This window comes from Corticium candelabrum, chromosome 9 (assembly GCF_963422355.1).
Source record: "Corticium candelabrum chromosome 9, ooCorCand1.1, whole genome shotgun sequence".
NCBI classification, from domain to species: Eukaryota; Metazoa; Porifera; class Homoscleromorpha; order Homosclerophorida; family Plakinidae; genus Corticium; species Corticium candelabrum.
In genome coordinates, this window is record NC_085093.1 from 757,051 (window position 1) to 777,834 (window position 20,784).

The 20,784-nt window shown below is 42.0% G+C and overlaps 7 protein-coding genes and 1 long non-coding RNA gene across 11 annotated transcripts in view; 2 read left to right on the plus strand and 6 right to left on the minus strand.

Moving 5' to 3' along the window:
- Positions 1-2,803, minus strand: part of LOC134184949 (uncharacterized) — a 2,822-nt gene extending 19 nt beyond the window's left edge. Inside the window, exon 1 of the mRNA XM_062652723.1 lies at positions 1-2,803. This exon is cut by the window's left edge and continues 19 nt beyond it. Coding sequence (XP_062508707.1) covers positions 250-2,781 — 2,532 coding nt within the window. The 5' untranslated portion in view covers positions 2,782-2,803 and the 3' untranslated portion in view covers positions 1-249.
- Positions 2,804-3,187: 384 nt separating this feature from the next.
- Positions 3,188-5,185, minus strand: LOC134184565 (dehydrogenase/reductase SDR family member 7B-like). Of its 2 annotated transcripts, XM_062652297.1 has the most exons (6): positions 5,030-5,185; positions 4,042-4,359; positions 3,868-3,960; positions 3,653-3,805; positions 3,333-3,585; positions 3,188-3,249 (listed from the first exon to the last, which is right to left on the minus strand). In XM_062652297.1, exons 1-5 carry the CDS (start codon positions 5,178-5,180, stop codon positions 3,365-3,367), a joined length of 936 nt encoding a protein of 311 aa, XP_062508281.1. In that variant the 5' UTR covers positions 5,181-5,185; the 3' UTR covers positions 3,188-3,249; positions 3,333-3,364. The 2 variants fall into 2 exon arrangements, with proteins under 2 accessions (XP_062508281.1, XP_062508280.1); XM_062652296.1 differs by having other exon boundaries at positions 3,188-3,585.
- A 128-nt stretch (positions 5,186-5,313) lies between these two features.
- Positions 5,314-7,778, minus strand: LOC134184953 (uncharacterized). The gene has a single exon (XM_062652726.1). It carries the CDS (start codon positions 7,763-7,765, stop codon positions 5,519-5,521), a length of 2,247 nt encoding a protein of 748 aa, XP_062508710.1. The 5' UTR covers positions 7,766-7,778; the 3' UTR covers positions 5,314-5,518.
- A 785-nt stretch (positions 7,779-8,563) lies between these two features.
- On the plus strand, positions 8,564-13,976 carry LOC134184102 (tRNA (guanine(26)-N(2))-dimethyltransferase-like). Of its 2 annotated transcripts, XM_062651717.1 has the most exons (16): positions 8,585-8,834; positions 8,903-8,964; positions 9,619-9,707; positions 9,768-9,955; positions 10,021-10,139; positions 10,194-10,306; positions 11,196-11,344; positions 11,411-11,485; positions 12,074-12,143; positions 12,200-12,334; positions 12,496-12,581; positions 12,635-12,743; positions 12,891-12,961; positions 13,346-13,465; positions 13,524-13,641; positions 13,716-13,976. In XM_062651717.1, the coding sequence occupies exons 1-16, from the start codon at positions 8,623-8,625 to the stop codon at positions 13,782-13,784; spliced, it is 1,785 nt and encodes a 594-aa protein (XP_062507701.1). In that variant the 5' UTR covers positions 8,585-8,622; the 3' UTR covers positions 13,785-13,976. The 2 variants fall into 2 exon arrangements, with proteins under 2 accessions (XP_062507702.1, XP_062507701.1); XM_062651718.1 differs by lacking the exons at positions 13,346-13,465; positions 13,524-13,641; positions 13,716-13,976 and having other exon boundaries at positions 8,564-8,834; positions 12,635-12,794; positions 12,851-12,900.
- Positions 13,977-14,762: 786 nt separating this feature from the next.
- Positions 14,763-15,432, minus strand: LOC134185076 (uncharacterized). Its single transcript, XR_009970741.1, has 3 exons — positions 15,314-15,432; positions 15,102-15,232; positions 14,763-15,033 (listed from the first exon to the last, which is right to left on the minus strand). It is a non-coding gene; the product is annotated as an uncharacterized LOC134185076 (long non-coding RNA).
- A 604-nt stretch (positions 15,433-16,036) lies between these two features.
- On the plus strand, positions 16,037-17,669 carry LOC134185109 (ras-related C3 botulinum toxin substrate 3). Its single transcript, XM_062652908.1, has 6 exons — positions 16,037-16,194; positions 16,393-16,464; positions 16,738-16,808; positions 16,909-16,955; positions 17,019-17,081; positions 17,147-17,669. The coding sequence occupies exons 1-6, from the start codon at positions 16,160-16,162 to the stop codon at positions 17,438-17,440; spliced, it is 582 nt and encodes a 193-aa protein (XP_062508892.1). The 5' UTR covers positions 16,037-16,159; the 3' UTR covers positions 17,441-17,669.
- Positions 17,670-17,761: 92 nt separating this feature from the next.
- Positions 17,762-18,519, minus strand: LOC134184029 (synaptogyrin-2-like). Its single transcript, XM_062651631.1, has 3 exons — positions 18,400-18,519; positions 17,961-18,335; positions 17,762-17,902 (listed from the first exon to the last, which is right to left on the minus strand). Exons 1-3 carry the CDS (start codon positions 18,517-18,519, stop codon positions 17,762-17,764), a joined length of 636 nt encoding a protein of 211 aa, XP_062507615.1.
- LOC134185107 (evolutionarily conserved signaling intermediate in Toll pathway, mitochondrial-like) lies at positions 18,426-20,557 on the minus strand. 2 transcript variants are annotated; one of them, XM_062652907.1, is made up of 3 exons: positions 19,687-20,557; positions 19,241-19,440; positions 18,426-18,541 (listed from the first exon to the last, which is right to left on the minus strand). In XM_062652907.1, the coding sequence occupies exons 1-2, from the start codon at positions 20,540-20,542 to the stop codon at positions 19,265-19,267; spliced, it is 1,032 nt and encodes a 343-aa protein (XP_062508891.1). In that variant the 5' UTR covers positions 20,543-20,557; the 3' UTR covers positions 18,426-18,541; positions 19,241-19,264. The 2 variants fall into 2 exon arrangements, with proteins under 2 accessions (XP_062508891.1, XP_062508890.1); XM_062652906.1 differs by lacking the exon at positions 18,426-18,541 and having other exon boundaries at positions 18,555-19,440.
- Between the last annotated feature and the right edge of the window lie 227 nt (positions 20,558-20,784).

The window sequence follows — 20,784 nt, forward strand, 5'->3', positions numbered from 1 at the left end:
AGCACTGATTACAACGAAATATAACTACATCAAAACGAGTACAACATCATGCATGTGCATACACTAAACATCAACACCTAGTTGATCACAACAACATGACAAACTATCCTTACATACAGAAGAGAACAAGTTACCATAGGTCCATAGTTCTTCTATGAGATCCTGTATGGAATTCTTGATCAACGATAATTTGGTGTAAAACGTACCCTTTGGCGTTTCTTGTTTCTTTGATCAACGTGGCCAATGTTGTTAGTCAAACTCTGTTGCTTCTTCCCCGTTTTCTGCATCAATTACTTCAAACTCGTCACACTCTACATCGTCGCAGCAAGCCTGTTTGACCTTGTAAGTCTGGTTGTTACAGTTGCTTGAAATAGAATCAGACAAACTGGTCACTGGTTTGCTGGCTTCTTCCAAATGCAAAGCAGCAGAAGATTCCTGGAAGTCAAGACCAGAGCACACAGACTTGTTGCCATTAACACTTTCTAAGCCTCTGCTGTTTGGTAATAACCACTTAGTGATATCATCTTCATCAGCATGTGCACTTAGTGCCAACTCGTGTTTAGTTGTAACCTCAGCTTTGACAGATGACTGTTTATGACCACAAAGATGAACGGAATCAAATCGAGGAACAGAAGTTTGACATAAATGTTTCATTAACTTTCGGAATGCTTTGCGATTGTACTGCCTATTGCAAGGAAAAAACAGACTTTCATTTCGTCCTGAATCAGTAGCCAGCCATTTCTTGTAATCCTGATTTGCAGTGTTGAGGTAGGATTTTGAACCTTGAATAAGCCACTTCTCATAATCTTCCTTCTTATCATTGCTTCTCACATCTTCCAAACGTGTTAATTGCTCTGCCTCATCAGTGTGTCTCACACATGAATTCATATCAACTACTACGTTATCACCCGATGTCTTTTGCCTAAGCCACATCTCTTTGGGTGTAGCCTTGTGTGTTTCTAATGCCATGCGAACGCTGGTTGCAGGAGATGAAGTTCCTTGAAATGTCCCACTTTCTCTCAGCCATTGTGACTGATCATTGCATTGAAGTATCTTCCAGTCCATGTTAGGATTATGACTGCTTCCAGATTCGAATGAAACTGTTCGTAATCGTGCTGGTGATTCCTCTTTTGAGTCGGCTGGTGCTGGTCTATGCACGTATAACCATTGTGACATGTTGTTATTATCTTGCATCCAGTTGCTTGTCTGAGTAACATTGGCATTCAGAAATGCAGTCGAACCAGTGTAATCATCCAGTTTTGGCCTTAGCAGCCATTTTGTGATGTCTGCCTCTTCATATTCCTTCCAACTGTCCCTAGTTTCTTCAACATGTAAGTTTTCTAAGCCTGTACACATCTCGTCTTGTTTCCGTGTTTCCATGTACCCTTGAGCTGATGCAACATTATCTGCAGTCATACCAGTCTGTATGACAGAATAAGAGCTTTCACACAACGCTGGTCTAAGCCACATCTCTTTGGGTGTAGCCATATGTGTTTCTAATGCCATGCGAACGCTGATTGCAGGAGATGAAGTTCCTTGAAATGTCCCACTTTCTCTCAGCCATTGTGACTGATCATTGCATTGAAGTATCTTCCAGTCCATGTTAGGATTATGACTGCTTCCAGATTCGAATGAAACTGTTCGTAATCGTGCTGGTGATTCCTCTTTTGAGTCGGCTGGTGCTGGTCTATGCACGTACAACCATTGTGACATGTTGTTATTATCTTGCATCCAGTTGCTTGTCTGAGTAACACTGTCATTCAGAAATGCAGTCGAACCAGTGTAATCATCCAGTTTTGGCCTTAGCAGCCATTTTGTGATGTCTGCCTCTTCATAATCCTTCCAACTGTCCCTAGTTTCTTCAACATGTAAGTTTTCTAAGCCTGTACACATCTCGTCTTGTTTCCGTGTTTCCATGTACCCTTGAGCTAATGCAAGATTATCTGCAGGCATACCAGTCTGCATGACAGAATTCGAGCTTTCACACAACTCTGGTCGATACAGCCATTGTGACATGTTATTATCCTCTTCCTTCTTGTTACTTGGTTGGCTATGACTAGCATCCTCACAATGAATTATTGACTGCGTTGATTCTTCTTCCTTGGTAGTGAGAAGCCACTGTGAGATGTCACTCCCCTCACATTTCTTGTCATCATCACAACTTCTGTTCTCACCAACTGTACTCTCGACATCCCTCTTCTTCTCCACATGTTTCTGTATCTTCATTTCCTTACTTACTTGTCTCCTTTCCATTATGTTACCAAGACATGCCCGAAAGGAGGTGAGAGAAGATGGCTCCGCCTTAAACGGGTAATCATCTGTCAGCTCACTCACTCCACTCCTAATAGCCTCAAGCACATTGCTCACTTCTATTTCTGCTTCCACTGACATTCTGTTTATTTCCCTCATTCTTTCTATATCTAGTATCATCAAACCTGCCAAACTTCCCAGTTCCTTCACGTTAGCTTCCTCCTCTTCCTCTACATCCGTACACGTTTCATCAACTAAACTAATTTCTTTCAACAATTCGTCTCCTCTCTGTAGCTCTTCCTTCATTTGTCGTAGAATGCTACCCATTCTCATTCTACGTTTATCGATAAGAAGAGCGAGATGGCGTTCTCTCTCCTTGAGACTCGTCACTAGTGATAGTATCGACTCCTTCATTTCATCAACAGCCTTCTCGCTTGATAGCTCGACCTCTTTGATTATTTCTTCAATTCTCCACACACCGACTAGCATTGAAATTGTCGGTTCTTCACGAACATCGTGCTGGACCTCCATACTGAGAAATGCGGTGCGGCTGACGCGTATTGATCTTACAGTCTCTTGTATCCTGTCACGTGGTTTGTAGCGTCACTGATTGGTTGATAGAGCAATAACAAATCAACGTGTTGGCATGAGACAACACTTAGCCTCGGACTACCAAACATAATACGCGAGATCTATTTGCCCAAATCATGCACCCTGCAGCACTTGGTTAAAGTTCTGTACAAACAGATCATACAAACGTATTTTCAGCACGTATTATTAAAGTAAATCTAGTATGTAAAAAATGTGCATGAATTATGAGAGAACATTGAAAGAATGCTGCAATAATTTCAACACGGCCCAATACAGCCTTTCCTATTCCCGCTTTGAATCCCTATTTCTAATTCTGGTCACAAAAATAAATGTGCACAACTCTGGATAAGAATTACAAAGCAATGCCCACCCTGGACTCCTTCCTCCAGAGTCGTAGTGTTCAGTCAGCTATCAAAAAAGAACAAACCAACTCAACATGCAAATCCTAAAATGCGTTTGTAAATGTTTTGCAATAGCTAAACTACACTCACGCAATTATTTTTATATGTCGTGTACAGCCTAGTCATTCAGCTTTACTGTTTGCTGCTTGTTCACGTTTCTGCTTTCTCGCTCTCCTCCTCAATATCTTCCTCAAGAGAAATGGACACAGAGTTCGTAAATACACTGCAGCTCTTGCATCAATTGTAGTAAGAAGCAATTCCTCCCTGTGACATGCAGTAGCCGCCACTACATTAGCTGCCACCATCTCGGGTGACATTCCTTGCTGAGTAGATCGATCGGTTACTACATAACAGCAAGAAAATCAACAAGAAGTCTAACAAGAGAGATGACACACGTGTAACATAAATACCTCCATACTTAGCTCCATCTCCAGTGACAGCATTAACAGACAATTGTGTGTTGATATAACCAGGGCAAATCAAGGTCACGTGTACACCAAAGTCAACAACTTCAGATCGAAGACTTTCAAAGAATGCCTCCAGTGCATGCTTCGATGCTGCATCTACAACACAGCAACAATTCAATAAACTAAGCTGAGAGCCTATACACTAACTGTAAGATTACACGATGATCGAAACGGAATAGCAAGTTTTCCCTGTACGCTGCTGATCGCAACAATGTGGCCACTTCTTTTGCTAATCATGTGCGGGAGAAGTGCTGTCATACAAACAGAAGTGATACTGAAGGCTTAACAATAAAGTGGTATTAAACAATAAAGTGGTATTAAACAATTAATACCCTTGGTTAGTGCAACAGCTCCAAAGTAGTTCACTGCCATCAGCTGCTGGTCAACTGCTATATTTGTGTCCAACACGCTGCTCCTAGAGCTCACACCTCCATTGTTTACCAGCACATCCACTTGACTGTACATCTCTAATGCACACTTAGCTTTCTCGTTTAATGAATCGATATCTGACAAATCCATTTGCAAAACTTGAACATCACTTTCATTTCCTCCATCAGACAAAATAGCCTCTTTTGTTTTAGTTAGTCTATCGTAATTTCTTGCCGATAGAATGAGCCGGCATCCAGCTTGATGAAATGCCAGTGCACAAGCTACAATATAATGTTGACCATTCCATAAGATGGATATCATGCATAACATGTATTATGTAATAGTTACAGTACAGGGCCATAGGAGCTGGTCTGGATGGTCCGATAGAGGCCTAATTCAGAGCTGTAGGATCTATGCAGTCTGTTCAGTCCGGTTTTTGTCGAGCTATCTTTCAAAGACTGAACTTCGGACAGTCAACGATTGCCCAAAACTTTCGATTGAAAATATAAATGATTACATTGCTACTATATTTATAGTTGAAACGAACGTAAATTCTAACATATCTTGACTTAATTGCTATTTACGCTGCCCAGAGGACTGAGGTCATTGCGTAGCCACGTATTACAGTAATTGTTGGTAAATGAGAGTTCAAGAACCCGTTGTACACACACCCTCTTAGCGCACGCTAGGCCAGACCACTTTTCCTACGAGCCTGCAGCAGTACAAAATGATGACAATGACACATGCTGCTTTTCATTTGTTCATAATTTGTACCAATTATACATAACGTCTTGTTTAATTTTATATAATAAATAATTATGCATTGGTAATAAAATGTTACGTTTTCTTTTAATAATTGATTAATGCAAGAAAGTCTATTTAGTCTGGCTCCATGCAACAGACCTTATTTTCTACGACAAGTCAATAATTAAAAAGTCATCTTTCGATTACCTCTTCCTAGACCAGAACTGGCTCCTGTGATGAGAACAACCTTGCCCTGAAGCTGCTTCCTCCAAAATGATGGGCTTCTCTGTTTATTCCTAAAAGCACTCAACAACAAGAGCAGTACAACTACGACGACGACGATGACGATAAGTTGCATTTACGATATTTAGACATACGGGACTATCAGAGCCAGATACGCTGCACGTGACAATAAAAAATGTACAGTAATTGCGATAATAATTTAATACATCATTAATGCATTCCGTTAACCAGATATCTTATAGTCTAGGTGGTTGTATAACGAGTTGTATTGCATGGAATTTTCTCCAATTGTTGTGGCGAACACATCAACTGAACACATCCGGATTTAATTCCGCTGATCAACATCAACGTAGACTACTAAGCTAACATCAATAACATATGTACAAATATTGCAATTTCAGTCGGTAAAATTACGTCCAATTGCTTCAATGCATGTTCAGCTTGAACGATATTCTATTGTTCAGATTGGTGAAGCCAAGTGTCATCCAGTGATGAATGACTGCTTTTTGAGAATTGATCAATGATTTCAAAGTCTTGACTTGTGGCATTGCTTTCCAACTCAACAATCTCGTCACTGTTGTTAGGATCGACATCTGCATGTGGATATGCAACAGACTTGTTGCTCAAGCAAAATTTGATGTTCTTAAATTCATCAATCGATGAAGTGGAAGATTCAGCTGACTTGTATCCTTGTGGGTACAACCACAAACTCAGGTCATCAAACTCAAATGGTTGGCTCTTGCAAGGCAGTTGCTCACTGGTGTTTTTACTCCACTCTCTATGGACAATCCAGTGGCTGACATCATTATTAGCAGAATCATCCTCAAACGTCAGATCCAATCCTGACACTGATGGGGCAAGCCATTGACTGATGTCAGCAGCACTTTCATCATGTTTCTTCAGTACTTGAGCCATTTCATCTGCAATCAAATGACCAGTGTTCAAATCTTGTGAATCAGCTATCAATGACTTCTGCATTTCATCAGATTTCATCAACCAGTGAAGGTGAGACGACTTTAGTGAATTACCAAAACCAAGCAAAGAAGCACCTGATGGATAGCCTCCAGTGACAACAGCTGCATCTTGACCAGAAAGTAGCCATTGATCTAAAGCACAACTTTGTTCTGTCATGAAAGAGGTGACAGGTGTTTCAACAGTGCAATCAGGCAGCAGCCACTTGGTGTAATCAGATTCGTTTGTTCTGAGTCTCTCAAATGCCTGTGCAACTTGATTGCTTGTGTATTCAGAAGCATATTTTGGCAAAGCAAGCCACATATCTAAATCACCACTTGATTCACTGTTCTCAAATCCACGTGAAGCCGTCAGCCAAAGAGAATAGTCAGGTGATTTGAAGGTCTGACAAGTAAATGTGACAGCCTCAGTAGGCTGCTGTTGGGTAGACATTTCTGAATCTGACACATTACCATCTGATGGCTTTGAGGGCATTCTCAACCATTTTGTAAGGGGAGAAGAAAAATAAGATTGCATTCCTGTAGCAATAGCTGCTGCATAAGAATCAGATTGAGGTTTCAAGAATGCTTGCCAGCTATTCATATTGATAGTATTTGATAAAGACTTGGTAGCAGTACATGCCTCTGAGGTGCCTCTGTAAATCCATTGACTCCAGTCACGTGACTCTTCTTCCAACTGCTTAAGACTGTGTCGAAAAGACTCGGCACGTAAGATAGCCGTTGCTTCCCTTTCCAGTTCATCCTCTTTCATTCTCAAGTGGTTGCTGTCAACAGCCTCTTCTTGATCAACGGTGATGCCCAACTTGCCTTTGAAACTAAGCCAAACACACATATCAGATGAGCAGAATTCATACTGTCCAGTCTTGTTCTTGACTGTAGATTGCCCATCACTTGTTTCTGATCCACTGAAAAGCCAATACTGACAACTATTACCATCATTGCCATCATCTTGAGTCACCGAGACATCGTGAAATGATGATTGTTCTGCTGTGGCTGGTTGCTCCAGCAACCAAACAAGGTCTTGTTTTTCTGATTGCTTTCGAAGTCCTTGAAGAACAGCTTCAGTAGCAGATAAATCAACATTCATTACTTGTGTATTAGCCAGCCACATGTGAATGTCATCTGTAAACCAAGACTGCTTGTTAACACCTAAGCAGCTGCTTAAAATGGTGTTAACAGTTGCTTTCATAGAAGACATAACTTCAGATGTCTCGCACTCTGCTTCTTTTGAACCAACAATGTTGATTTCACCAAACTTGGTGATCACTTCCTGCAATTTTGTTGTATTTAGTTGACAGCATAAGTTCTGTTGGTCGAGATTGTCAACTCCGTCAATTGTTTCCTTGACGGTATGAAACAGCTGAGCCATGCACTGCTGCAATTCTCTTTGATTGATCTCTCCAATCTGACTCTGTGAAAACCCTTCAATTTTATCTAAAGCTGATGATAAGACAGCGATACTTTCTCTCAAATTTTCTTCCTTAGCTTTCAGTTGTTTCCCCTGGGTTTCACAAATATCATGAACTTGAAGCAGCAGTCGTTCCTTTTGCTGGTTGAGCTCACTGATTTGTTGTGCAACAGTTTCATGAATGTCTTCTGATGCCTGATTGGCTTGCAACTCAAACGACTCATGAGCAAAAGTGATTTGACATAAGGTGTCTTCAAGAGAAGCTCTCTGAGAGCTAAGCTCTTGCACAACTTCACTAATAATCGAAGAACCTTTTGACATTGTTTCCAAGAGTGCCTTCACAAACAAAATGCAAATGTTCAAGCTGCGTGAATTTCACGTGAATCATCTACGTCAATAAACAACTCCTACATGTTTTATTTGAGTAAGCCACATAGCATGCTCGCATACGTATCTGCAAGAAGTTAGCACTACAAGAATTAAGTTAGCAAACAACTTCAGAAAGCAAGCATGCAGTGACAAAGTCTTATACGTTGAAATTTAAATCTGTTGTGACAATTTAAGGTTAGCTACTTATGCAAATTTAAACCATTGGAGCTCAGCCAAAAAATTTTTAAGCCCCCACATAGTATCTCAAACATTACAATGTAACTAATTACAGCTCATGTGATTCCATCATGTTGTTTTGTCTGTACTACATTAGGTAAGCACAAACATGCTTTATGACGTTCATTCCAGGCTCCAACATCAATGCAAAGTCAATTGGTATTTCAGTATCTATTAGAGCCAGACCCGAGGTCTAGACGTATAAAGCTCGATCTGCTGCAAAACTACTAGCTAGAGCAGTGTCTACAATCTTATTTCTTTCTCTACCTTCAAGATTGGTTTTACGGATTTTCATGCCTCTACATACTTGTGCACTGTACATACGTAACTGTATTGATGTGCAAATTTTGCTTCTTGTTCTCCTAGATTGCATCACTACATTTTTATCAGAATTGAATTTAGTTAATATAAACTATGATTTACTTTTATTAGACTACAATCATCAGTACTGTCTAACAGTAATACCATCATGCAGCAACAATGCTCAGCTTACCATATTCCCCAACACCTGAAGAGAACGTCATAGCGCACTTTACTTACTCGCATTATGTAATCACGTGACGTTGTCTGACATGGAGCCGGATGAGACAATTGCGACTGCTGCTGCTGCTTCAACTTGTTCAAGTTTGCCTACCGATAGACATCTGGACAGTAGTGGTACTAATTCTACTCTTATCGATGAGTCTAAGTTCAGCACAATTCAAGAAGGAAAAGCTACAATCCTTTTTCCCAAAACAGAAGAAGTGTTTTACAATCCAGTACAGGAATTTAATCGAGACTTGAGGTAGAAGTAAGAACAACACAAATACATTTAATTGTAATGCAGTCATAATAAATCGTTTTCTTGTGCAGTGTTGCAGTCATCAGACAATTCTCTGAACGACATGCTGCTTGCAGTCACAATAGGAAGAAAAGTTAGTATTTGTTGTCTGTTGTTTACTTGTTTGTGTTTTCGTTTGTCAGACACACACATCAAAATAGAAACATTTACAAATGTATAAGGCCAGACCAATGAAATTTTTTGATGCTCGGATTTTAGTCTAATTTTAAGAGTTTTAGTCGGAGTCCAGTTTGAGCTTGACTAAAATAAAATAAAAAATTTGGTATGCGCATGCGCAATGATATCAAGCTTGCTCTAAAACAACTTGGTTGTACATTCAGTCTACGACTACGTATTGATGACTCTCGAAATGTAATCTGTGCATGTGTTTCATTCAGTGACTGTTTCTGCATTCTGCTCCATATATCACCGCCATTTGTTTTATTGTCTGTTTTGTTATCTCACGTTTGTAAGCAGTGCAATGAAAACTACGCATGCTCAAAATGCCACACGATGATTGCTTTTTATTCCAGTCGATCGGTCGGCTTGGATTTCATGTCCAAATATCCAAGCATAAAAAATTGTTGGTCTAGCCTAGTAAATATTTTAATTAAGTGTAGTTGTTATTTATATTTATTGTATTTGTTCATCTGGCTTTGTATATCTGTTTCTCAGTGTGTGTTGCATTTGTTGTTATATTTTTGTGGCAAATATCTAGTAGTCAAAATGTAAACAGTTTACATCTTAGGAAGAAATGAGTCTGATAGCCATTTATCTGCTCCTCCTCAGTCTAACAGAGATAGTACTGCGAGTGCATCATCTGCATCATTACACCAAGTTTGAAACTCTTGTCATCCATACGTTGTTACTTTCCTATCATTAACGCTTCATTTACAGATTAGATTGACAATATTAGAAGCTCTATCAGCGACAGGTCTGCGTTCTGTACGTTATGCACTGGAAATCCCATCAATCAACAAAATAGTTGCCAACGATATTAGTCCTGAAGCCGTGGAGCTGATTAAGACCAACGTGGCACACAACAAAGTAGAAGACTTGGTGACACCAAATTGTGCTGATGCCAGGCAAATAGCCTTGACGTTATAGTAGACTCCGTGTCATAGGAATGAAACACTATTGTGTGTTGTAGTGTGTTTATGTACCAACATCGATGGTCAGAGAGGCCGACATTTGATGTTGTTGATCTTGATCCATATGGATCACCAGCTCGTTTTCTTGATCCTGGGATTCAGGCAGTGAAGGATGGAGGTTTGAATGTTTGACATTTCAAGCATCAAGTGATTATCTTTATTACACATTTAGGTCTATTGTGTGTGACGTGCACTGACATGGGTGTGCTGTGTGGTAATCGGGGTGAGGCAGCGTTTGCAAAGTATGGAGTCATGCCTCTAAGAGGTGTCTTCTGCCATGAAATGGTAAGTATACAGAGTGGAATATAACAGTCGATCGCCGGTCATTGACCGACCAACTGGTGTTCATGACCGACAACAACTTTGCTTTGATCGGACGTACGTACATGATTGCTCAAGGCATAATTAGTTATTGCATGGATGGTGGGGAATCAATGACCCAAAGTCCAGACAACTGACGGGAGCAGCAGGCAAGATCTAAAAGAGTTGATGATCTCCAGATGCGTGAGTGCCAAATGACGTTTTAGGGTAATATCATATATCTTGCTCCAAGCACTATTTATTGCACTAGCTGCAGTGGAATAGGACAAACGGTGGGAGGGCCACATGCCGGTAACTACGTTGTTTGTTGAACAACAACATGCTTTTGATTAGGTTGCTCATCTGTTGATCAGTTTATGTCATTACAGTAATACGTTACCGGCCTTGCTGCTTAATTAATAAACTAAAATATAATAAAATTTTAGTTACAATGAATCACCATGACAACCATCCACCGTCATCATGATCAATAACAATGCAACAGGACAACAGCAAACAAGCCAAATTTTATGTTTATATTTTGATAGCAAATAAATTCAGTAGTGAATATGATGTGACAAATTGAACTAAATGTTGATATCAATAATTACAAGGATTGTGAAACCAATTAAAACGAATGCCTAGAATGGAAAACGTTGGGTCAAGCATGATGTCCGGCCAAAAATCTTGCCTTATACTCCACTGTGGGTCACTATATTATTGCGACTCTGTTTGTCTACTTGTTGGTGTGTCTGTCTGCTTGCTTGTCTGTTAGTCATTTGCTTTGTTTGTCTGGTTGTCAGTTTGTGTCTGGATAGGTAGTTTACTGGCTGAATGACTTGACTGTGCAAAGATCGGTTTGTTTATGTTGTAGGCACTTCGTCTTGTGTTGGCTTGTATTCAAGGTCACGCGGCTCGCTATAAACGTTACATCATCCCGCTGCTGTCTGTCAGCATTGACTTCTACATTCGCATATTTGTGCAAGTCTTCTCAAATGCATCAGAAGTCCGTGCGTCAGCCAGGCAATTGCGAAGTTAATGTTGTGGTTTCTTGTCATACTTTGAATATTCATTGTGTGTCACGTGCAGCAAATTGGCTTATGTATATCATTGCGTGGGCTGCGAGAGCTTCTATCTGCAACCAGTAGGGAAAATGATTGGCAAGTAAGGTAGTCAACGTGCATGAACAATGACGAGGAGTGTGTGTGTGTGTGTGTGTGTGTGTGTGTGTGTGTGTGTGTGTGTGTGTGGTGTGTGTGTGTGTTGGTTAGAGAGTCTTATATGGAGTGTGTACATCCGGGAACTTGCATGGTTGCAGGTTCAAGTCACAGTGATGGCGAGCTATGGCATAATTTCCTTGGGCAAGAAACTCACACACCATTACCTCTCTCAACTCAGGAGTATAAATGAGGACCTGGTCATTGACTGGGGTGGCAAAGGCCCTGACTGCGACAAAGTCCATCAGCCGCTGGGGTCCTGATGGGACTTTGGGTGCCCACACCACAGTTGGCATTGCAGTTGGTGCTCCTGCCAGCACCTGGCCAGGCTCCAGGAGATTGCTTAGCACGGCCCATAGCTCCTGCGTAGTGCACAGGAACCCAGCCAAGTGGCTGGGGGCATAACCATAACGAATGGCAGCTCCTTATCCATTTGTGTGTGTGTGTGTGTGTGTGTGTGGTTGTGTGTGTGCGCGCGCGCGCGTGTGTGTGTGTGTGTGTGTGTGTGTGTGTGTATTGATGGCTTTGCTCATAGGGAAAAATACAGTCCTGGAACAGGCCCTCCTGTTGGACAAAAGTGTGACCAATGTGGCAGCTTATTTAGAGTGAGAGACTGAATAGAGTAATTGGTGTATGTTGTATCAACCATATAGTGTGATAGATAGGTGGTCCGATGTGGAAAGGTCCTATTCATGACTTTGAGTTTGTGGAAAAAGTACTGGATCACGTGAAAGGCAACAAGGAATCGTATCACACTGGTGATCGGATTGCAGGCATACTCACGGTTATAGCAGAGGTGGACTGCATTGTAACACACACACACACACACACACACACACACACACACACACACACACACACACACACACACACACACACACACACACACACACACACACACACACACACACACACACACACACACACTGAATACTAACATTTTCTTGCCAATAACAGGAGTTGCCAGATGCACCTCTTTTCTATGAATTAGACAAGATGTCTGGATTTTTGCATTGCGTTACTCCTGGCATGCTTTCATTTAGGTATCAGCAATTGGTTATATTCTATTATAATTTCCACTGTACGTCTTGTTTAGATCCGCTTTGTTAGATCTTGGCTACGATGTTAGCTTCAGTCATTGTCAGAAACAAGCTGTCAAGACGAATGCACCTCCATGTGTATTGTGGGACATTATGAGATGTTGGGTCAGTCATCTAGTTGCTTACTACTTATGCAAAGCACACAACTAATGCAATGTAGTGTACTAGCTTGATTGTTATTGATGACTGAAATCAAGTCTTTTAATATTTAGGGTCATCAGTCTGTTACATAATATCTATGCTTGCAAATAGGTAAAGGAGCATCCCATTAAGCGGTTAAATGAAAAGTCACCGGCAGCAGAATGTCTGGCTAAAGAGCCAAGGTGTGCCTGTTGTATTCGTGTGGTGTGTGTGTGTGTGTGTGTGTGTGTGTGTGTGTGTGTGTGTGCACGCACGTGTGTTTGTTTGTGTGTGTGTGTGTGTGTGTGTGTGTGTGTGTGTGTGTGTGTTACTGTGGTGTGTGTGCATGCACGTGTGTGTGTGTGTGTGTGTGTGTGTGTGTCTGTTGTATTCGTGTGTGTGTGTCTGTTGTATTCGTGTGTGTGTATGTGTGTGTGTGTGTGTGTGTGTGTGTGTGTGTGTGCGTGCGTGCACGTGTGTGTGTATGTGTGTGTGTGTGTGTGTGTGTGTGTGTGTGTGTGTGTGTGTGTGTGTGTGTGTTGTATTCACTAGAACTCACGAAACACTGATGTTAATGTATTACCTAGTGTTCAAGCCAACTTTCAACTGAGACCGAATGCCAATCCTGTATCACGACAGAACAAGATGCTGCGATTTCAAGAGAATCCTCACGCCAACTGGGGCCCAAAGTCAAGAGCAAAAAAAAGGTGTTTTACATGCTGCAGTCTTTATGCAGTCTGCTACATTATATAGCATTTCTTACAGAAAACAAACAGCATCAGGTGAGACAGTGCCAGAGAAAAGGAAGAGACTTCAAGGACACAGGACAGATTCGGCAAAGGCAGCCAGCTTAAAGCAGTACAAATGCAAGAGATTTATGAGAGTATGACAATATCATATGAAACGAAATTGTGATGTAGTTGTGTGTTAAGTTATCGGTATGTGTGTGTTATGCAGGGTGAGTGTACGTATGGCGACGATTGCAGATATTCTCACGACGTCGATGTTGATGCAGAGACACTGTGATTTACAAGCTGAGAATGCATGCATATAAGAGTCATTGGATATCAATACAATGTACTGAAATGTACAGACGTGCAATATCCAGCAAGTCTTGTGTGTTAGTAAATGTATCAATTAGTTAATTAAATGTATTACAGTTTGTAGTGAGTAATGACCTGTATGACAGGTATGTGTGTACAAATATAGAAAGTCAATGATTTTATGAATGTTGGTTTTGCATGACTGTTTGATTCGTGCACACTCATAGGCTAGATGTTAAGTTAAGGTGACCTGTAGAAGGCTCGACCACCAGTCGTTTTGTTTGTGAATGGGTGATTCATTGGCTAAGCTGTGGCCACTCATTGGGCACTGTATCGTGCCTGTATCAAAGGGTTTGGAACTGAGTGACACTGCCGCCAAGTCCGAGTCTCATACGCTTTCCTTAGTTAAATTCCCGTATATAGGGTAGGTGTACATTCCCCGGTAATTTGAGTTACAAACGCTGTTTCTCTGGTAACCTGCAACAGAGAGAGAGGGAAACATGTCCGATGTACGCACCAATATCTAAGCTTTGGAAGCCCAAATGGGGGTGTATCCTAGTTGTGGACATTTTTTCTCCGCCACAGAAAGCGACTGGGTCTGAGTAACAGCTGGACTAGATACCTGAATGGTTGCCTTACAAGCTGGTAGTTTGGGCCGCAATCAAAACCATGTTCTGTTGTGTATCACCATGATTCACCTGCAAAACTGTTAGCACCTACAAGGTTCCTCCCATCACGTCCACAAATTCGAGGTACACGAATCGACCTTTTGTTGGATCATGAAAGTGCCCTGACGTTAGTTAAGCAATTATTGAGTACCTTGGTAAAGTTTTGAGCCTAGTTATGTTGACTTGTAACGTGCTAGAGAAGCGCATTATGTGCATGGAGTGAACGTATAATTCCAGTCCAGTAAACACGTGAATATCTTCACTCACACTAGATCTAGACATCAGTAATCCACTGACAATCTAGTTGTTTTCACTGCTACTACATCTGGCCACAATAGGGTATGAAATGAGAACGAACAAAGTAGGTGGAATGTAGACTCTACCCAGGCCTCCTCCTCGCGCGCGCTCCACGTGTTTTGGCACGTGCTCTTACTTCTCCTAGCAAAGGGACAAAAAGCACGTGCCAAAACACGTGGAGTACGCGAGGAGTCTAGGTGGGGAAATGTCAATATCAGCGACACTAGCAATCCAGTCAGAATTTGACTGTCTTCACTGCTACTAGATCTGGCAACAATAAGACACAAAATGAAAACCTACAAACTTACCTAGGATAGGTGGAAGGTCAAAACTACCTTGTCTGATATCAATAATCAGCTCAACCAGCAACTCAAAAAGATGCTAGAACCACAGTTTACAGTTCAGACGTTCATCTAAACATGATTGATCGTCTCCTGCATTGTATCGTAGACAGAACACTTGGTTTCTGCAAAATTGAAAGGCACGACACCATTTCACACAGAGGTGATACACCACAGAACATGGCTATGATCGCGGCCCAAAATACCAGTTTGTGAGGCAACCATTCAGGTATCTAGTCCAGTTGTTGCTCAGGCTCAGTCGTTTTCTGTGACGGAGAAAAAATGTCCACAACTAGGATACACCCCGCGTCCAGGCTGTTTCACAGACGTGATCCCGTATATTGTGCTAGTGCGCTAGCTGACGTTGTGCGATTCTAGTCGTACAGGTATACAGTTACTGTACTGTTACGAAGCCTAGACATTGGTGCGTATATTGTACAAGTTTCCCTGTCTCTTCGTGCAGGCTACCAGAGAAAACAGCGATTGTAACTCAAATTACCGGAAGATACTGTACACCTACACTTCTAAGTGACGCGCGAGCACTGCACGGAGGAGCGAGGCGTGGGGACTTGGCTAAACATTGTCGACGTCTAGTTAGCTACATAATGGAGCCGCAACCTCATTAGAATAATCAATTACAAGATGCACCATTTTATGTATATTTATATATTCGGTGACCGGTTCATGAAAGGAAACACTAGAACGTTAGCTAACGTTTTAGTTTTCCATTCAAAAGGTTCACTGTCCACGTTTGTTAGACTAAGAGTTCCATACAGTCGTGGAGAATTTAATAAAAAGCTTGAAGAATAACACTAGAGCACTTGAAAACAATTTGCTGTACAGTGCAGTTTCCACTACAAACAAACTGTCGAGTAAGCATTGCGCAAGCGCACAACCGCTTACATAGGCGAAAAGGGCGTGACTTAACATGAGCGTATCTATATAAGCCGCTGTGCCATCTCCGCCATTTTGAGCTGCACTCGACCGGTACTAAAACGTGCTCGATCTAGTGTCTTTCAAACCGTCACGAGCACAGTTGGAGTATCAGCTCGATGCAAGCCATCAAGTGTGTCGTCGTTGGAGACGGGTAAGGCGCAGAATAGGCGACATTGTAGCAATGAGCTCATACACACATGTAGGGCGGTGGACGTCGTTCTGGCCACTTGGCCTCTTTCTCGTCGCTGTTTCGTCGTCTTTTGCTAGTTTGCGTCGTTCTGAATTGCGTTGTGTCCGTTGGTTTGTTTTGTCACGTTGGTTTCTAGTTCTTTACTTGCGTGTGTTGTAGGGCTGTCGGTAAGACTTGCCTGTTGATCAGCTACACTACGAATGCCTTTCCAGGAGAGTACATCCCTACTGTGTAAGTAAGAGTGCATGCTGAGCGTAAGTGTGTTTGGTCCCGGTGAGTGTGTGTGTGTGTGTGTGCGTGCGCGCGCGTGCGTGCGTGCGTGTGTGTGTGTGTGTGTGTGTGTGTGTGTGTGTGCGTGTGTGTGCGTGAGTGTGGTGTGATTGGTAGCATTGCTTCCTTTCGTTTTATGCTGTTGTAGTGATGTGTGTGTGATGCATGAGTTGTGGTATGCGTGGAGATAGCAGGAAGCGAGTGGCGTTAGTGATGTGAATGCTTGCTTTACAGTTTCGACAACTACTCGGCTAATGTCATGGTCGATGGCAAGCCAATAAATCTCGGACTCTGGGATACTGCAGGTAAGATGATCTGCGCGGTGTGTCTCCAGAACAATTGCGGATGAGACGACGGAAGTTGAATTATTAAGTTCTGACATCACATTCTTTGTTTATTGTGTAGGGCAGGAAGACTATGACCGTTTGCGGCCGCTCTCCTATCCTCAGACAGTGAGACTGAGACATCCCCAGTGATGAAATTACCACCTCGTTGACTGATCTTTTTATGTGTAGGATGTGTTTCTTATCTGTTTCTCTCTTGTCAGTCCCGCCTCTTTCGAGAACGTCAGGGCAAAGGTAAGCTCTCTTGTCTATGTGTGTGTATTGTGTGAGTGTGTAGATCGTTTTTCGTGTGTGTGTAGTGGTATCCTGAAGTGAGCCATCATTGTCCTCACACTCCTATCATATTGGTTGGTACCAAACTCGATCTTCGAGATGACAAAGAAACAACAGAAAAATTGAAAGAAAAGAAGTTGGCCCCTATTAGTCATCCTCAAGGATTGCAGATGGCGAAAGAGATTAGTGCTGTCAAGTATCTAGAGTGTTCGGCTTTAACCCAGAAAGGTCTCAAGAATGTATTTGATGAGGCAATAAGGGCAGTGCTGAACCCCGTAAAGCAGACCAAAAAGAAAGGGAAAGGCTGCACTCTCTTCTGAACAATGCCGTACTGAAACCTTGAAAGCTGTGCTCAAGTGGCTGACGATAAGACTTTAGTGCACGTGCTAGCAGTTGGTATGGTATGGTGTGGTATGGTATGGTATGGTATGGTATGGTATGTAGTTGTACAGTGACTGGTTTGTTGTCTGGCATTTCTGTATGCCAATTTATTTCACAGACCGTGTGTTACATTGGCAATTAATGGGATAACACAAATGCAGAAATTGACTGGTTTGCTAGACACAGCGAAATTGCTGACGAAACATCTCTCATAACTAGACTGTGACATCATGCTCGCTTGCACCTCTCAAGTGTAATCGTCACTCTGTAGGCTGGGCTGCAGCAACAGACGTTGGCTCGACCTGTGGGGTGGCACTAGTTCCTCCGGGTATTTCACTTGGTTGAGACAGAGGACCTCCTCCAAGCCTTAGTCGGTAGACGCCCAAACCCACCAGAGCTCCCTAGCAACCACACAATTAAAATCGTCACAGTACCCCGTAGTAAGAAATAAAATATTACAAATCCAAATATGGCAAAGAAACTGAAAGCAATTGCAGCTCGAATTCCGTTGACAACCTTGCTGGGGTAGATAACAACGTCATTGTTCCTCCAGCTGTTTGTCATGACGGCAAATGCGACCAAACAGAAGAAACCCCACAGACCGGAGACGGCGATATCGGCAACAACAAACCACTTTCTAACGAGCAAGTTGTTCGACAGCTCGAACAGATAATCGATGATCAAAAATCCGAGACAAATGAGGAATCCCATCACACCAACAAACAGTCCTAGAATACAGGGACCTTGGCTACCCGACATGCCATTGTTGATGAAACACGTCTGATTGTCTCCTCCGTTGTCAGCAATACAGCCGAACACAATGATACACATGACCTGCAAAACCGACCAACTGTAGCCCCGCCTACTACCCTAAAGCTTCTGCAGTCTAGCTGCTCACCAGCACGACAAGTCGCACGATCACTTGAGGTTTCTTGATTGTGTCGACAGAGTGTTGTACTGTAAGAATCGATGATATGTTGCCTTTTTGCGTTGAGCCGCCGTACGCTGTGGACGCCATCGTTGCTCGTCTCACGTGCTAACTGTAAGCATACACCAATTATTTATGGCCGGGTCTCGTCGCGCACGCGCAACAGAATGACGGTTGACTAGAAACATTGCTGCGACAATTAATGTTTTGAAACAACACACCAGACATTTTAGCAACCGCATTCTAGAATCTTGCAGGCAGAAAGACAAGAAGGTTTTGGTATAAATAAGCCTGTAGAAACTATAACTACAGTACAATAGCCTCATCCTCGAGCCTTCTTTACACACAATATATCTCGACTTTAATTGACATAACAAGAGACAGGCTCGCTTTGATCGGCAACAATTGATAAACCATTTCACGTCAAGAGTTTGCTGAACAGTAAAATCCAATAATTGTGTAAAACATTTAGAACTAAACTCATACCATAATACAATATAACATTCATACACAACTACATACAAGGTAAGACAGATAATATGACTCATTTAGGCATTTCCAGTCTACCATGCAACAGTTGATACAAACACTGATTACATATACACAGTTACCACACACTAATCCATGATGAGATTGGTCAGTTGCATGCATGCATGCACATTGGACTTATGCTCCGGTAACAAAATTGCATCATAAATATCAGGCAGCCGCCATACAAAATAGTCAACATGTATACACATAATCACTTAAAGTAATAATTTTCAGGGTCAACATTGATTATATGCCAGTTGCCATGTATCAACTTGTGTACCTTTATTTCTCTCATTCACTTTACCTACTCTGAAGTCGACAAACGTTGAAACTTATCTACAGATTGATCTCGATCAAAACTCGTTGCAAATAGAACACGAGCATTAGATAACGACGGATTATCTTGCTCTAATCCCGACAGCCATATGTTCAGTAAATCTTGAGAATGTCTAGATGTCATTCCGAGAGCAACAACTGTTTCTATAAATAACACAACGTAACAACAAATTTCACACAACTTCAAAATCTATGAACAAATTATATGAATTGCTGCCAATGAGTATGGTTAAAGTCATGATGCCTAATGAGATGCACTACGTCATTAGAGCAAACAAATGTATACACAATACACAATATTTGATGTATACAATGAGTGACGATAATGTAATATGTTGGCTGCATGGCTATTATACACCATTAATACAAAGTCTATACATTCCAGCTTGCCTTGATTTAATCTTGGAGGATCTAGTCGAGCTTCCAGCACAAAATATTTCTGCTCAATGTGTTGCAGCCACGTCCGATGCGGTCCGGTCACTTGTAAGAAACTCCCATTCGACGTTGAAGCTGCACACTCCAGCAACCGATTTCTCTGCCACCGAGCCTGACTGCTCATAACATACGCCGTCTCGCTCTCGGCGTCAACCCGATGAAGCAATTTCAGTTCGCTGTCTGGACTACTGATACGCTCCAGAGTAAGCTTGGCGAGTTCGCAAGGATCGTTGGGTATCGGTCGAGGCAGCTTGTAAGGATCGACATTCTCAAACCGATCAAACCAATAGGCTATCCTCCTACACTTCTGTACAGGCAGACTGGCATGACCAAAAACCTCCAGCATCAATGAGTATGTGGTGTAATCCGGTCTGATACCATTGTCTTCCATTTTCTGTAAAATGTGCAGAGCGGAGTCAATCTGTGGATACGGCCTCGGCCAAATGGCGTCCATCAAAGTCTTGTTACGAAATCGATCTCTTGGAAAGACATCCAACAAACGATTATAGGTTGGTAGGTCACGTGACAAGCCAGACATTTCGATCCACTTGAGTGAAGCGGAGATGAAATCGAGATGGCCTTTTCGTCGTTTGTCTCGTTTGAGGAACGCGTCTACTGCTTTGACGAAACTCTCGCGTGTTGGTTGAAGAGACGCTTTCTCTAGCAGCCGATCAATCTCGGTGTCACGTGACGTGCCGGCCACCAGCTTGCTTGTCGCGCTGCGCAATGAACTTGAACTTCTGACCGAACAACAGGTAGAAAGACGTGTTATTGTAAAATGGCTTAGACAAAAAAATGGACAGCGACGCATGATGATACGTTAGTACCAGAGCGATCACGTCAACTGCGCATGCGCAATTGAGCTTGAGCCTAACTATGCACCACAAACAGATTATCTAAGAATTTTTAGGTTTCTAGTATCTAAATTCTAATAAATTAATGTGTTTTACTAGGAATGAAATTAGCAGTGTACTCACAATAGCCGGTAGCTGCATGTAATTTTTTTGTGAACACAAGGCGGCGATTAATTAATTAATATATTTTAAATATTGT

Bases quoted from the DNA above. Each gene is read 5' to 3' on its own strand.
- LOC134184565 (XM_062652297.1), bottom strand. From the start codon at position 5,180: ATGCAACTTATCGTCATCGTCGTCGTCGTAGTTGTACTGCTCTTGTTG. The intron at 4,360-5,029 runs GTAATCGAAAGA...ATTATATTGTAG, and splicing joins CAGTTCTGGTCTAGGAAGAG to CTTGTGCACTGGCATTTCAT. The intron at 3,961-4,041 runs GTATTAATTGTT...TTTGTATGACAG, and splicing joins AGCTGTTGCACTAACCAAGG to CACTTCTCCCGCACATGATT.
- LOC134184953 (XM_062652726.1), bottom strand. From the start codon at position 7,765: ATGTCAAAAGGTTCTTCGATTATTAGTGAAGTTGTGCAAGAGCTTAGC.
- LOC134184102 (XM_062651717.1), top strand. From the start codon at position 8,623: ATGGAGCCGGATGAGACAATTGCGACTGCTGCTGCTGCTTCAACTTGT. The intron at 11,486-12,073 runs GTAAGGTAGTCA...CTTTGCTCATAG, and splicing joins GTAGGGAAAATGATTGGCAA to GGAAAAATACAGTCCTGGAA. The intron at 13,642-13,715 runs GTATGACAATAT...TGTGTTATGCAG, and splicing joins AATGCAAGAGATTTATGAGA to GGTGAGTGTACGTATGGCGA.
- LOC134185109 (XM_062652908.1), top strand. From the start codon at position 16,160: ATGCAAGCCATCAAGTGTGTCGTCGTTGGAGACGG. The intron at 16,195-16,392 runs GTAAGGCGCAGA...CGTGTGTTGTAG, and splicing joins TGTGTCGTCGTTGGAGACGG to GGCTGTCGGTAAGACTTGCC. The intron at 16,465-16,737 runs GTAAGTAAGAGT...CTTGCTTTACAG, and splicing joins GGAGAGTACATCCCTACTGT to TTTCGACAACTACTCGGCTA.
- LOC134184029 (XM_062651631.1), bottom strand. From the start codon at position 18,519: ATGGCGTCCACAGCGTACGGCGGCTCAACGCAAAAAGGCAACATATCA. The intron at 18,336-18,399 runs GTGAGCAGCTAG...TCGGTTTTGCAG, and splicing joins TCGTGCGACTTGTCGTGCTG to GTCATGTGTATCATTGTGTT. The intron at 17,903-17,960 runs GTAATATTTTAT...TGTGGTTGCTAG, and splicing joins TCTTTGCCATATTTGGATTT to GGAGCTCTGGTGGGTTTGGG.
- LOC134185107 (XM_062652907.1), bottom strand. From the start codon at position 20,542: ATGCGTCGCTGTCCATTTTTTTGTCTAAGCCATTTTACAATAACACGT. The intron at 19,441-19,686 runs GCAAGCTGGAAT...TGTTATTTATAG, and splicing joins TCCTCCAAGATTAAATCAAG to AAACAGTTGTTGCTCTCGGA.